The sequence below is a fragment of the Triticum aestivum genome, chromosome 3B (genome assembly GCF_018294505.1).
Source record: "Triticum aestivum cultivar Chinese Spring chromosome 3B, IWGSC CS RefSeq v2.1, whole genome shotgun sequence".
In the NCBI taxonomy this organism is placed as follows: domain Eukaryota; kingdom Viridiplantae; phylum Streptophyta; class Magnoliopsida; order Poales; family Poaceae; genus Triticum; species Triticum aestivum.
The window spans coordinates 4,081,530-4,097,295 of NC_057801.1; the positions used below are offsets into that span (position 1 = coordinate 4,081,530).

A 15,766-nucleotide genomic window follows, 5' to 3' on the forward strand; every position below is an offset into this window, starting at 1 on the left:
CCAATGTATATCAATGGGAGAGAAAATATACATATCAGCATAGATGCACCAATTTATTTTGTATACTCACACTGGCCAGTACTAAGCCCACACAATGTTCATTTCTTCCTTAACAGGTACCTCTTATTGCACGTTACAGCCACACACCGCAGTCCTCTATAGAACTTTCGATTCTTCTTTACTGGGTCTATCATTGCCAGATTATAGCCATACCTCACCCTCTGTTTTGTTTATTTCTCAATAGTCTTGTTCATTGTCTATTTGGGGACATATATAAATTGCTGGGATTTTGTGTAAATTAGCATGGTGAAACTATTAACTAATAAGGGAACTTTTTTGGTAGAATTGAAAGCTGGCCCAATGGCCGAATAGCGAGAATCATAGGCGTGAACGGCCCAATAGCAAGAATCGTAGATGCGACCCAAAATTATTATTATTATTATTATTATTATTATTATTATTATTATTATTATTATTATTATTATAAGGGTAAATGGATGAAAAAAACGAAGAAACACATCTTACTTTATTTTTTTGATCTTTTTAAAAGTTACTCGCTCCGTTCCAAAATAGATGACCCAACTTTGTACTAACTTTATATAAAGTTAGTACAAATATAAAGGTAGTACAAAGTTGGGTCATCTATTTTAAAACGGAGGGAGTATTTTTTAGGGGTTAAACCAAGCTTTATTGATCGAATTCCACATGTTGTGGGATACAAATAGGATCATGGGGTTCGATCAACCATGTGTATCGTCCCGGATCCAGAGAATGTGAAAACATGGCTAACCTATCAGCATCACTAGATGCTCTACCTTCAAACTTGAAATTACAATTGAAAAAAGAAGCTATATGTCTAATTTCACTAATGATAGCTCCATAAACACCACTACTGTTTCTCTGAATGCCGTTGATAACTTGTTCGGAGTCTGAAGCAATAATCACATTTTGGATCAATAGATCCTCAGCCAAATAAAGTCCTTCTCGGCAAGCTATCGCCTCAAGAGTCGCCACATGCGTTATACCATGAATGACCAAAGCTGAACTGCCCATATACTTTCCGGTGATATCTCGGCAGACAGCCGCGACAGCCCCTCTTGCGTGTGATTTGGACACAGACGCATCTAGTTGCCACTTTCACTGAGTTCAGAATTTGCAAATTAATATATTTTCTTTCTAAAAAGAAAGACAAATCTTGATACCAAATCTACCAAATCAACTAATAAATGTGTTGTAACCAAAGATAGTAGATGCACTGAGATGAAGTATATATCTATGCGGATTTGCTAATTCCCATGTACTCCCTCCGTTCCTAAATATTTGTCTTTCTAGACATTTCAAATGACTACCATATACGGATGTATGTAGACATGTTTTAAAGTGTAGATTCACTCATTTTGCTTCGTATGTAGTCACTTGTTGAAATCTCTAGAAAGACAAATATTTAGGAACGGAGGGAGTAGATGAGAATTAGTCAAGTCGGTAAGCTTGGATAACCGACTTGACATGGACCTCTTCTGCGGCATGGGACATCGATTTTTCACACCAATCTGAGCACCTTTTGGTGAACCTCTTCATGATGGGTGGGATCTCTCCTATCTCATTCCATCTTCCCGAGTTAGCAAACCTAACTATTTTCTCTCAAAATAAAAAAGGCACCACACCCAAGGTTTTCCTTATCATTAGTTGCACGTTATCATGGCATTTCTTGCTAAATTTTTCCGATAAAGGACATTTCATTGAATAGATATATCGAGGTGATACAATCGCATCGAAAGAAAGCCCGGCCTCTGCATAGCTAGATGCACACAGCCAAAAAGTCTAGAGTGCCCTAAGAATAAAAATAATTCGGTACAAATCGAAGCAAATAAATCATGTCGAGGCTAAGGTGCGGTAGATCCTATTCGTAGATCACACCGCCATCCATGGGGGTAGAAAACCTCCCTGGCCGAACGCTCCAGCCGTGTAGACGCCATCATAAAAAGGTCCCTATCCTCCGGCCTCTGCAGGATAGACCAAGTACGGAGCCATCGTGTACAAACATGAATAACCTGCATAGGAGATGAGACATATTTGTTATTAAAGATCACATCATTCCTGGTAAGCCACAATGCCCAGCATAAGGCCGCCGCTCCCACGAGAATGTGTGCAGAAAATTGTTTATCAATACCCCGCAACCAGTTGCCGAACATATTCCGTGCACTACGTGGTGGGTATAAATTAGAAGCTACTTGAACTATGGCCCAAACTGCCCGAGCGAATTTGCACTCAAAGAATAAGTCTCTAATAGTTTCGTCATGTTGGCAAAAGACACATGTCTTAGAACCATGCCAGTTTCGTCGTGCCAGATTATCTCTAGTTAGGATGACTCCTCTATGTAGAAACCAGAGGAAAATCTTCACTCTTAGAGGAATTTTGAGCTTCCACAATTTCCTGTTATCAACTGGAACATCACAATGAACCATTGCATCATACATAGATTTGACCGAAAATTTGCCATTCTGATGCAAGTTCCATCGAAATACGTCCGGCTCACCTGTCAGTTGAATGTCCTCCAGACGAGTGAGTAATTCATTCCATGCTGCCAGGCGAGGGCCAAGAAGGTCCCTACGGAAAGAAATATCAGGGTTTTGTTGTCCTAAAACTTGTTTGATGGTGACAAATTTATGTCTGACAATCATGTACAAGCTCGGATATTGCACCATTAGTGGTATTCCCTAGCCAGGTGTCTTCCCAGAATCGAACCTGAGAACCATCCCTAACCGAGAAGGTCCCAAATTGGAAAAATAATTCCTTGGCCTTCATCAGGCCACTCCAAAAGTGCGAATCCCCGGGTTTCCAATGAACTTGAGAAATGGCATTTGATCCCACATACTTGTTGCGAATGATCTCTTGCCATACCCCATTCTCAGAGAGTAGTTTGTAAACCCACTTGCTGAGAAGAGCAATATTTTTTATCTCAAGGTCTTGAATTCCCAGCCCCCCTTGACTTTTAGGTCTGCATAATACGCTCCACCTAGCCAGTCTATATTTATTGGATTCATTATCGCACTGCCAAAAAAATCTGGATCTAAAGTAATCTAGTCGCTGGAGAACCCCTTTCGGTAGGTGGAAGAATGACAACATATAAAGAACCATGTTGCTTAGGACAGAATTGATCAAGATCAAACGTCCCCCGTAAGACAAGAGTTTGGCCTTCCAACAGGCAAGACGTTTCTCAAGTCTCTCTTCCACATGCTTCCACTCAACGATAGTTAAACGCCGATAGTGTATGGGAATACCCAGATATCGAATCGGAAACTGCCTGAGCTGACATCCAAAAATCTCAGCATACTCAGGTGCTGATTCTGCAGCATCGCCGAAGCAAAAGAGTTCGCTTTTATGAAAATTGATTTTGAGACTAGAAAGTTCCTCAAAAGCACATAGGAGCAACTTGAGATTTCTAGCCTTGTCTAGATCGTGATCCAAGAAAAGGATAGTGTCATCCGCATATTGTAGAATAGATAGACCATCTTCTACCAAGTGTGGAATGACACCACTAATTTGACCGTCCAGCTTAGCCCGCTCAACAAGGGTAGCTAGCATGTCGGCCACAATGTTAAACAAAATAGGAGAGGCGGGGTCTCCTTGGCGAAGCCCCTTCCTTGTCTGAAAATAGTTGCCAACGTCATCATTTACTTTTATGGCCACACTGCCTCCAGAAATAAAGCTCTCTACCTAACGACACCATGTTGGTGAAAACTCCTTCATGCGCAAAGTTTGCAACAGAAAGGGCCACTTAACTTTATCGTAGGCTTTTTCAAAATCTATTTTAAGAATGACATTCAACTTTTTCCGGTAAAGCTCGTGTACAATTTCGTGCAGGACGACCACTCCATCTAATATGTTGCGGCCTTGCATAAATGTTGTTTGAGTGGGCTTTACGACATGGTTAGCCACCCCGTTCAACCGATTAGTTGCGACCTTCGTAAAGATTTTAAAACTTATATTCAGAAGGCAAATTGGTCGATATTGTTGAATACGATTAGCCTCCTTAATCTTGGGCAATAGGATAATTTTCCCAAAGTTTAAACGAGAAATATCAAGGTCTTCAGTATGCAGTTGGTTAAACAACGGAACCAAGTCTGCCTTAACCACGTCCCAAAAACATTGATAGAACTCTGCGGGAAAGCCATCCGGACCCGGAGCTTTGTTGTGTTCCATTTGAAACACCGCGGTGCGAATTTCCTCCTCTGAGAACGGGGAGGTTAGGAATTCATTTTCCGCTTCCGTAACTTGAGGGATGTCATGAGTAACAGATTCATCCAACTAAAAATTTGTTTCAGCTGAAGGTTCGAAAAGCTCCTTGTAATACCTAGTAATGAAAGTTCTAAGTGGTGCGTCCCCCTCAATTCGGCCTTCCTCCTGGTCAAGGGCGAATATGCGTTTCTTTCTATGTCTGCCATTGGCAAGCATTTGAAAGTATTTCGTATTATCATCACCTTGCACAAGCGAATCCGCCTTGCAATGTTGGTACCATTTAATCTCTTCCTCGCGTAATAGGCGGGCAATCTGCTCATTTAGATTGATTTTTTGCTCAATCTCAACAGCAGCAGAGGCCAGACCTCCGCTATTTTATCAAGGGAATCGATTAAGGTAGATAGTCGCAGTTTTTCTTTTGTGTAAATGCCAGCAGTATGCTTGGCCCATCCACGAAGGAATCGGCGCAAGGCGCGAATTCGATTGTTCCATCGTTGAATGGGTGTGTTACCACGAGGATGACGCGCCCACACTTTCTTAACAAGGTCATGAAATCCCTCTCTAGTGAGCCATCCCAGTTCAAATTTAAACTGGTGACGGTTAGAACTTGGGATTGGTTCTCCAAAATCGGTTAGCAAAGGAGCGTGATCCGATAATGCCTCAATACGTTCTAGAGTCCGAACCGATGCTAGGGGATATTTATATTCACAGTCAGTGGTAACTAGCACTCGGTCAAGTTTTTCAAATATTGGTACTGATCGGTTGTTGGCTTAGGTATACTGACGACCAGACATCGTGATCTCCCTCAGGTCCAGGCTGTCAATAACAACATTAAAGAGGAAAGGCCACCTATTATCACACTGGTCATTGTTTTTTTCCTGCTGATATCGAAGGATATTAAAATCCCCCCCCCCCCCCCCAATTAACATGGGGTGGGGATTGTCTCGACGGGTGTTAACAAGTTCTTTTAGAAATGCAGACTTAAACTCCTCTTGAGCGGCGCCATATACAGCCACCAGACTTCAAAGGAAGTTGTCGGACTTGTTAATAGATGACCCAACTTTGTACTAACTTTGCACTAAAGTTAGTACAAAGTTGAGTCATCTATTTAGGAACGGAGGGAGTAGGTGGGATCACTTAGAGGGAGATAGCAGCTACCTAGCACAACTCTGAAACCGTTCCAATGATTCCTTTATCATTGTTGCCTCCACCAGTGAAGCTTGGAAGAACATGAGACTAACATCAGCGAATAGAAGGTTTGAGACGCCAGGACTGCCTCTAGCAATCTTAATCGGTGTCAGCATCCCTCTTGGGACTTCTTTGTTAAGGATATTAAACCGCCATCTACAGCAAAGTATGGGCTCAAGGGTTCCCCTTTGACGCAATCCTCTAGAGGGGGAAAAGGAATCCAAAAATTGACCCTTATACCACGAATGGTTGGGGAACAACTACTCGGTTTTTCCTCAAAGGTTTCTCATGCTTTTTTTTCTTAATCCTTGTGACTACACCAAGTCTTCGGGCTCGGTTTGAAATAGTATGCCTGCCCCTTTTTTTGTGTGTGACTGAAATATTCTACATGGTTAACCCTAACCCTTGAAAAAGAACAATTTACTGACATTGGCTAGGCATGTACTAACCGGAAACTCGGGTAGTAAATGGTAGTGTTTTTTTTTCTGCCGGGGAGAGCACTTTGTCCAACCTTACTTACTTTTCCCCTCCCTCTCTCCGTTTGATTTTCCCTTTTATCCCTGTTTTTTTAACTGTCTTAACTGTCCCGCCTTTTATTGACTTACTTTTTTGTCTTACGAAACAAAATACTAAATTTTATTTAGGTAGGTAAATCATTAAAGGATATGTAAACATTTATTTACACAATCACATTAATATGAGCAGGTAAATCACGGGATAATGTACTAGAATATTTATATCTCGTTGCAATGCACAGAAAACAATCTAGTACATGTAAAAAAAAGGACTACTTGGATAGAACCAATGCGATGCGATTTGAGTGACTGCAACTAGTGGGTGGATGGCCATGGAAGCGAACCGAATGGCCACACAAATTCTTTCGTTTCTGATATAAAACAAAATTGCACGAGCCGGCAGAAACAGTTCTCAAAGAAATTAATTTGTGCGGAACAGATCTAACTTAAAATATAGCACCTGATGTGTGCCGCCATAAAAAAAGTTTACGATCTCAATTGACGAGATTGAAATTGTTGTAGATGAAATAGCTCATCTAAACATGTTGTTGTCAAGGAAACCTTGTTGGTTCGGTGCCCTAGATGAGCGAACATATGCCATCATTGATACACGCATCATGCTTGGTCGCTTGCAGGCACTAGTTGTCTACTTGGCAAGTTTGTGTTTTGTGTGTTGTTAAGCTCGATAATTCACAATTTCATCAACGACAAAACATGTTGCTACATGAACAACTAATTAATTATTGAAGGGAGCACACACATATGAGCCAAGATTTATATAGGATCGATCACTTGTGGGTAAGCAGGCCAATGACTTCCGCCGCGACGCCACATCGCTCAGTCATCTGGCGATCTATCTTTGACACGGGGGAGTTCTTGCCGATCATCTTGAACGCGTTCTCGCATATATCCCCGACGATCTGGGCGCCCGACACGAGAGCCATCGCACCGACGTAGTCCCCACGGTCGAAACCGGTTCGGGCGTTGTGTTTGAGGTTGTTGTCGGCGTCTTGATAGGCCCAAAGGCATTGCGCCAGCGCGCCTCCCTCGGGCGTGCCTAGGCTTCCCTTGTTTAGGTTGTTGATGACCCCAAGGTTATACTCAGCAGTGTCACTCGCGATCTGCAGCGCGACGCTGCCGACGTCCTGCTTCGTGGAGGCATAGGCGCTCTTTGGGTTGACCTTCAGAACGACCATGCACAGCATGGGGTTCGTGGTCTTCAGGCACATCCGGGCGGCCATGTTGGTGTCACCATAGGTGGCAGGGAGGCCCGAGGACACGCCGGCGATCACAATAAGAACAATAGCTATGGATGTTGCTGCGCTCACCATTGGGGTTTTTAGTTTGCAACTAGCTAGGCGTTGTTCTGTTGGTGCAGTACACTCAACTCTTTCTTGTATATGTAAGATATGCACAAGGGAAAATCTTTATGATATGATGCGCCTTAATGATGGTATATCTATTTCTTTTGTTGCATCAAATGTAACAGCAAATTAAATGAATATAGCCATCAATAAATTGAAAAAAAAATGTGCTCTTACAACAAATAAATAGTGAATGTACTGCCATTATTTTTTGCAAATCATATAGTTATAAATGACCAGCAATGGAATAGCAAATCAGCAAATAAATGCATATTGAGAGATATATGCAACCAATATTAAGCCACAATAACCACTCCGGGTAGGGTTGTGGGACAGCATTTATCCGATTTTGAAAGCCAAGGGTCAAGCATATATTGTTTCAAAGGTGAGGGGGACAAACCCAAACTTGAATAATTGTTCAGAGACCAAATATATTCCCCCACACAAAGTAAATCAGAGGGAAGAACGATTTGGCGGATATGAAGAAGATGAGGTAACTTCCACAATTGTGGATGTTGTGGTGCTCGCCATTGTTTTTGCACTTTGCACCATGCAAGGTGTTGTTGTGTCGGTGCATCAAGGTGACTCTTCTCATCTGTGGACGCCACCCTCGAAAAATATGCCTTAATTATGCCATATTTATTCCTTTTACTACATGAGTATAATAGCAAATCAAATAAATAAATGAAGGATCTGATGAGTACTAGTTGCCGCATACTCGCATAGTGATAGATGTACAAAATATTTAGCGAATCAAAAAATAAATGTACTCTCATTGTATACATCTAATGAGTTCCATAATTATTCTGAGAAGGAAGATTCATTTCGTACCAAACCAACAATAACTATAATAATGTAGCTAATCCAAAGAATAAATGTAGTTGTTTTCGGGATCCATATGGTGGGTTTTAGTTTGAATGAATGGTCGATCAAATTTATAGTCTGAATACATTTGGATCTTTACGCTCCTTTGATTAAAAAAATCTTACTCCCTTCGATCCATATTAATTGAGGCACACTTAGTACAACTTTGTACTAAAGTTGTACTAAGTATGAGTCAATTAATTTCGATTGGAGGGAGTAGTATTTTGTAAGGTTATGTTTGGTTCCACAAGATTTTTTTCCTATGCAGGTCATTTGGTTTGTAGGTTTTGAATCCTCAATCATAGTTACACGTTAGTTAGGCCATCAGCAAGGCTCCAACTGAACCCCTTGAGTCCAACCATTTTATGCCCGGCCGAACACGAAACATATATGTAAAGATACTAAAGCGCCTAGTTTTCATAATTTTTTTCTTGTTTTTTTCTTGTTTTTACTGCTTGAGGGCCACCAAAATATGCAGACAGAAGGTTCTGCATCTATTGATATTTCCTTATCCGTTCCGAGATAATGACAGAGGGCGACAAAGGAAGGGAACCAGGCCGTCTTCCCTTCTCCCGCGCCAACGGCCCCCTGTGTCTATGCCATCCCTCTCCTCGATCTCCCTCGATCGCCAAGGAAGTTCGGCGATCACGATCTACAAAAATGCTAGACGAAGAGTTTGGCGGCCCGCGCCGTGATCATGCTTGGGAGAACATCCTTTAGTCAGCAGTAAAACTGGCCAGAGACAAGAACCGGCTGACTGGAAGAGCTCAAGGGTTGACGAGGCCTGATAACAAGTTCTCGATCACGAGGAAAATCTAAAGGACATGGCTATTTCGACGGCAACCACTAATGTGCTCCCTCACGAGTGTAACTGCTTCCTCTCAACTAGAAAGGTGTTGGGCCTCTAAGTGCGAAGTTTTGTAGCAAACAACAATTTCCCTCAAGTGACCACCGCCAATGATTAGCACATGCATACACAAAGAAAAAACTCCCGTGTGCCCTCAAGGGGACTAGTGAGGCTGTCAATCTGACTAGATTACTAGTTACAAAAGGATTAAATGCAATGAAACCAGAAAAATGCTTGAAATTGATGGAATGTTGAACAGAATGTCGAAACTAGAAACTAAAAGTGTTGATTGAGATTGAATGTTTTATGGGAAGAAAGTGGACTGGGGTCCATAGGTTCACTAGTGGTCTCCCTCCAAAATAAAGCACGGTGTCGTAAACAAATTATAACTGAACAACGACTAAATTACAGTATTTATGAGTATGACTATCCATGGCAAAATTAACATATGAGCATCACGTCCCAATATCTGTAGACTGTCCAACTGCATCTATAGTTAATACTTCACCCAAGACCGCTATTTAACATTCATCTTAAAGTATTAAGTAAAAACAAAGTCTTGCATTAACTATGATGACATGAAGTAGATGATGTATTTTATTCACCCTGCATTCAAAAGACAACTATGCAACCATCTTTTTATCCCTAGCGGCAACAACATACTACACACTTTGTTTCACTGTGGTAGCTTACATGCAAGGTTAAACCCAAAATAGCATACGCAAATCCCCCTCATTGGTTGCTTCCTTCTCCAGTGGGGTCACAACAACAACAGAGTCCGATGGTGGGCAATTGTTTGGCAAGTCACATGGGCCTCCAAAGGTCGAATCATAATTTTTCATATTTGGAGGTCCTTTGTGAAAAACTTCAAGATGCAAATCTCTCTATCTGCCCTTTCGCGGTGTCCACATTTCTGTTCATTGTAACCTTGTTAGATAAAACATGTGGGACGGTTCATAGGCTCGAAAAGTAGCATTGACTGCGAAGTTTCCTCTTCCAGATTTGGGTGTGGTGGTGGTTTCCCTTCTTCGCCGGTTGCATCATGTTGGCGGCCGAGTCCGATGGTGGGAGGCAGTTTGGCATTTATGTTCATTGTAACCTTGTTAGATAAAACATGTGGGACGGTTCACAGGCTCGAAAAGTAGCATTGACTGCGAAGTTTCCTTTTCCAGATTTCGGTGTGGTGGTGGTTTCCCTTCTTTGCCGGCTGCCTCATGTTGGGGCCGAGTCCGATGGTGGGAGGCAGTTTGGCAAGCCACGAGATCTCAAAAGGTCGAATTTAAATTATTTTTCTTTCGGGGTCCTTTGTGCAAAATCTTAAGATATCGATCTCGCTTGCTTCCAGTTGCGGTATCCACGTGTGTGCGCAGCATAACCTTGTCGTTCATTTACAAAAACATGTGGCTATCATTTACAAAAAGATTGTGAATAAATTACCTTTCATTGAAGTATTGTAATTAAAAAAAGCTAATCCCTTCACGTGGGAGTGATATGTCAAGCTCAACACATTCGGGGAAATCACCATAAGACGACTTGCGTGTATACGAGTATTAATTGTACGTATTGGTATGAGATCGCTTACCACCTTCGCTGAGCGGTGAGCCTTTGCGCAAGCAAATCAGATTAGAGCATTTTTAATCGATCCCTTGTAACCAATTAGAGGAGTAAAAAAATATGTTTTACTTCTCTAATTAACCAGTACCTAGTTGATCCCTTATTCGCCGTAAGGGGGTATAATTTTTACTCCGGCCCCAACTCTCGCCCTAAATTTACTCCACCTTGTGGCGGCTGAGTAAAAGCCGTGCCTCTCGCAGACTAAGGCGTAGCCTAGTGATGGAAAGGGGCTGATGCCTTCCCACCCACCCAAGTTCAAGGCTACCTGCAATTTGCGTATGTTGCACCAATTATACTGTAGGGGCCTCCCTTACAGTCTTTCTGTAAAAAAAAGATGTGCCTCTCCCTCGCGTCGCCTCCCGCCTCTGCAAATTCGATGGTGCGACTCCCACCGATCGTCCTCCGCCACAGCCGCTACCTCATTGCCTCCCCTGCCCCCGCCGCCCTTCTGTACGATGTCGAGCCCGTTCGGCCCCATCGCCATCGCCGGAATCAAGTTCAAAATGCCGCCGTTGTCTCCATTGTTGATTCCTCGAATTGCTTCGTTGCTTCTTCTTTTTCTGTCGGTCGCCGCATCTCACCTTGAGTGCCCACCGCTGCAGGGCATTCCCTCTCGTCGCCGCCGGCCTATTTGGTCAAAAAGACACCGGCTGGCCGGTGCACCACCACCGCACTGCAAGTTTTCCTCGAATTGCTTAGGTGAGTTTTTTTATTGTTTATTTGTGAACTGGCTGTTTGGATTGAACCTAGCCATTTGAATTGTTGATGAAGGGGTTGAGGGATATGGCGTTGGATGACTCATCGTCATCGAAAGAGGAAGAAGACGACGATGACTTTGAAACCGTTTTAGGTATAATTTTCAGTGACGATGTTCCGTGGACGAGGAGAGGATCACAGTTTGGCCGCGTACACATTAACTGTGATAGAGTGGAGGGTCATGCCAATATCACGATAGACTACTTTGACCCAAAGCCAACCTATCCGGAGAAGTACTTCCGCCGGCGCTTTTGGATGCACACAAGTCTTTTTCTAACCATCGCAAAAGCCATTGAGAGATATGATGACTGGTTCAAACTTCGGAGAAATGCATGTGGAGAGATAAGCGCAAGTCCTCTGATGAAGTGCATTGCAGTTGTTCAAGTCTTGGTGTATGGGTATTCGGCCGATGCAATCGATGACTATGTCCGCATTGGTGAAGACACAATTTTGGAGATTGTTCGAAGGTTCACTAAAGCAGTGATCGTTGTCTTTGACCTGGAGTACTTAAGAGCACCAACCGGGGAAGACACCTAAAGACTGATGACTAAGGGTGAAGCAAGAGGATGGCCGGGGATGCTTGAATCACTTGACTATATGCACTGGACATGAAAGAATTGTCTTGCGGGGTGGAAGTGTTAGTACAAAGGCCACTCAACGATCCAACGACCATTCGTGATTTTCTTGAACATTCAAATTCATGTTTAGTTTCCACAAGTGTGCAAATGTGTAGTTGCAATTTATAGTAGAATTGCAAAGTTTAGAAGAAAAAACCGGAAATTTGCTCCGTTATATATAGGGGATCGGCTAGGTCCGGCCAAAACTTAGTTACTCCACCAGATACTCCATTATTTTTAAGAGATCGGTTAGGAATGCCCTAAATACACCAAATTTATCTGTCGAGTGGTGCCCGGGAGCAGCGTTTTGGTTTTTGGTTTGAGAACTTTTTCGCCCCTGGCCGAGATGGCCGAATTTCGGCCATTTTCAAAAATTTCGGCCGGAATTTGACCAAAATTTGCCAAGTTTGATCTATTTCGGCCAAAGATAGATTTCGCCTCAGGCCGAGATGGCCGAAATTCGGCCGAAATCTGTTTTTTTTTCGGGCCGGGAGTGGACGCCGAGAGGGACGTGGGGTCAGAAATGAGATAGCCATCGTTGCTGTGATGTGTGCTGCTAGCTACTACTGCGGTTAACTGTGTTGTCTGTCCTGTGGGCGCTTGGCTGCCTTATCATGCAGGCTAACCTTAGCCACTTGCTCATAGTCCAGGACAGGAGTAGATATTCTCGCAAAAAAAGGAGAAAGGAACTTGAGGGAAGAGATGTTTCGCTGTAGAGAAGCAGGGGATGAAAAATTATGTAACTCTTAAACTGCATTATCACCATAGCATGTCCAGACACAACCGATTATTTATTGACAGCAACATGCATAGAAAAACAAGCCGAGAATTATTCCGATCGCTTGGAGGCAAGCAGATCCATGAGGTCGGCCGTGACACCACAGCGCTCCGTCATCTGGCGATCCATGTCGGTCAGGGGGGACTTCTTGTTGATCGCCTTGAACGCGTCCTCACACATATCACCGGCGTCCTTCGCGAGCAAGATGACATTCGACGCGCCGGCATAGTCCAAAAAGTCGAGGGCAACGCGCGCTTGGAGCTCAAGGTCGTTGTCGGCTTCGAGATAGGCCTGGTTGCAAACATCCAGCGCTCCCCCCTCCGGTGTGCCCTCTTTGCCCTTGAACAAGTCGACGATTACCCTAGTGTTGTTGTAGACAGTGTCGATTGCGATCAGCAGCGCGTTGCTGGCGAGGCCGTACAGGTTCATGGCGCCGTCGGTCCTTCGGTCGGCTCTCAGCATGGCCACGCAGATCGCGGGGGTCTTGCTCTTCTTGCACGTCCTGGAGAAGAGGCCATCGTCGGCGTCGGCGACGGGAAGGACGTCAGAGGACACGGCGGCGAGCACGACGAGAGCCATTGCTACGGTTGCTGCGGTGCTCGCTATTGGTTTTTGTGCTTTGCACTTAGCTAGGTGTTGCTTTTGTGTTGGTACAATATACATGGCGACGCTTTCTTCTCTGTATAAAACGCCGCGCAAGACAGGTTGCCTTAATTGTGCTATATTTATTCTTTTTCTACACTATGTAAATTTATATCTATATCTATATCTATCTTTATCTTTACCTCTTTATCTTTACCTCTTTACCTCTTTACCTATATTAATAAAGTGGCTATCGCTTCTGGTCGTCCGTCATTAAAATTATCGTTCAAGTTGGTTAAAATTACCCACCAATGCCACCCGTAAGTGGAAAAACGATTTGATTTTTCGGGCAAAAATCGACGCCTCCTTGGTTGTTTTATAGAGGCGCGACGAATACAGGTCGCAGAACGGTAGCAGCAGAGTGGTTGGCCAGTTGATTTTTTAGTGGCGAGACCAGGGTTCGATCCCCAACTTCCACAATTTTTATCTTTCTTTTCTAACACATGTCCTACTCATGTATGCGTTCATGGGCCGGCCCATGTGCGGGGCTTCACTCCCCTGTTTTTTTTCATTTTTCTTTTTTCTTTTTTCTTTTCTCATTCTGTTTTCTTTCTTCTTTCCTCTTTAAATTAATTCCGAATTTTAATATTCTAAAAGTTGCGAGTTTTCAAAAAATAAGTTTGATAAAAAAACATAAAATATATTTGAATTCAAAAATGTTTAGAAAAACATAAAAAGTTTGCAGTTCAAAACATGTTGGTGGTTTTGCAAAAATGTTCGCAAAATTATAAAAAAAATCACAATTTGTAAAAAATGGTCGAGAAATAAAATCATGTTCATGATTTTGAAAAAAACAATTTTGTATTCAAAACATATTCGGGAATCTGAAAAAAAAAGTCCATGAAATTTTAAAAAATGTTCACAATAATAATAATAAATATTTGTTTTTTTAATTTTGTTCCCCAATTTAAAAAAAGTTCATCGATTCAAAAAATGCCTGTTGAGTCAAAAAATGTTAATGAATAGGAAACCGGTTCATACATTCAAAAAATGTAAACAAAACTAAAAATTTCAAAAGAAAATGTTGTTGATTCGAAAAACTTTTCTCTGATTCAAAAGTATTTTATGTCTATGATTTAATTTGTTTTTTGAAAGTCTTTATATGTCTTGGCATTCGGAGTAGTTCGTGGGCAATCAGATTTGTTTTTAAAGTTTTAAACGTTCCCTTGCGCAACATAGTGACAAGTGTGGCATGCATTGGCAAACTCATAGCCTTGGGATTTACCACGTTGAGTGCATTGTGATCACGTGAACATCGCGACCAGCATTGCCTAGGATGAGAAAAAAAATGGTAACATGGTAAACCACTATGTTAAAATAGAATACGCTCATATATCAGGATATTGAGTCATACTTATTTGGTTAGCCATAATTTTTTTTGTCTCCCGTGCAACGCACTAGCATATTTGCTCTATCTATCTAATAATAAAAGAGATATTGCTTTTGGCAGTACGTCATGAAAATTGCCTCTAAAGTTGAAAAATATTACCCACTAATGCCACCCGTAAATAGAAACACGATTCGTTTTCTAGAGTCGCCGACCTTTGCGCATCATTCATATACATATATATCACCTCAAAACTCATAGACGCACATGCAGCCCACTGCCTAGAATCGAACTCTTCTTGCAGGGAGACCTGGGTTCGTTTCTTGGGCTGCACAGTCTTGCAATTTTGGCCCAGCTATTCTTTTTAACCTTTCTTTTTTTCCGTAGAAAAATATTATTTTGTATGTTAATCATTTCTAAAATTATGTTTATGTTGTCAATTAATTCAAATGGGGGAGTATTATTCAACAATTAATTCAGATGTGGGAGTACTATTATTCATTTAATTTACTATTAATATCATCACTAGTAGAAAAACACCTAATAGTCCCGGTTCGTAAGGGCCTTTAGTCCCAGTTCATGAACCGGGACTAATGGGTCGTTACTAATACCTTCACCCATTAGTCCCGGTTCAAACACGAACCGGGACCAATGTGCCTCCACGTGGCCTGTGCGCCGAGCCCAGTCAGGGGGGCTTTGGTCCCGGTTGGTGGCATCAACCGGAACCAAAAGTCCATGTTTTTTTAGAAAAGTGGCTGCTTTAGGGGTTTGGGGGGTTATTTTTAGGTTGTTATTAGCTAGCTAATAGAGAGAAGTGTCCTCTCTTATATCTTCGTCCTTGGTTTACCAACACTGCTGCTATATATGTTCATTTCACTCGCTGATATAATAACTCATGCATGCTCACATCATACATCATCATATATAATAACGAGTCCTACTAATCATGCATCATCATACAACTTCTACTCGTTATTAATAATAAGTCATACGGCAAGGCGGGGTGGGGCGGCGA

General features: G+C 42.3%; 2 protein-coding genes across 2 annotated transcripts; both read right to left on the reverse strand.

Moving 5' to 3' along the window:
• Nucleotides 1-6,611: 6,611 nt before the first annotated feature.
• On the reverse strand, nt 6,612-7,310 carry LOC123064237 (uncharacterized). Its single transcript, XM_044487761.1, has one exon. It carries the CDS (start codon nt 7,271-7,273, stop codon nt 6,731-6,733), a length of 543 nt encoding a protein of 180 aa, XP_044343696.1. The 5' UTR covers nt 7,274-7,310; the 3' UTR covers nt 6,612-6,730.
• A 5,523-nt stretch (nt 7,311-12,833) lies between these two features.
• Nucleotides 12,834-13,445, reverse strand: LOC123064184 (uncharacterized). The gene has a single exon (XM_044487721.1). The coding sequence runs from the start codon at nt 13,443-13,445 to the stop codon at nt 12,834-12,836; it is 612 nt and encodes a 203-aa protein (XP_044343656.1).
• Nucleotides 13,446-15,766: the final 2,321 nt, after the last annotated feature.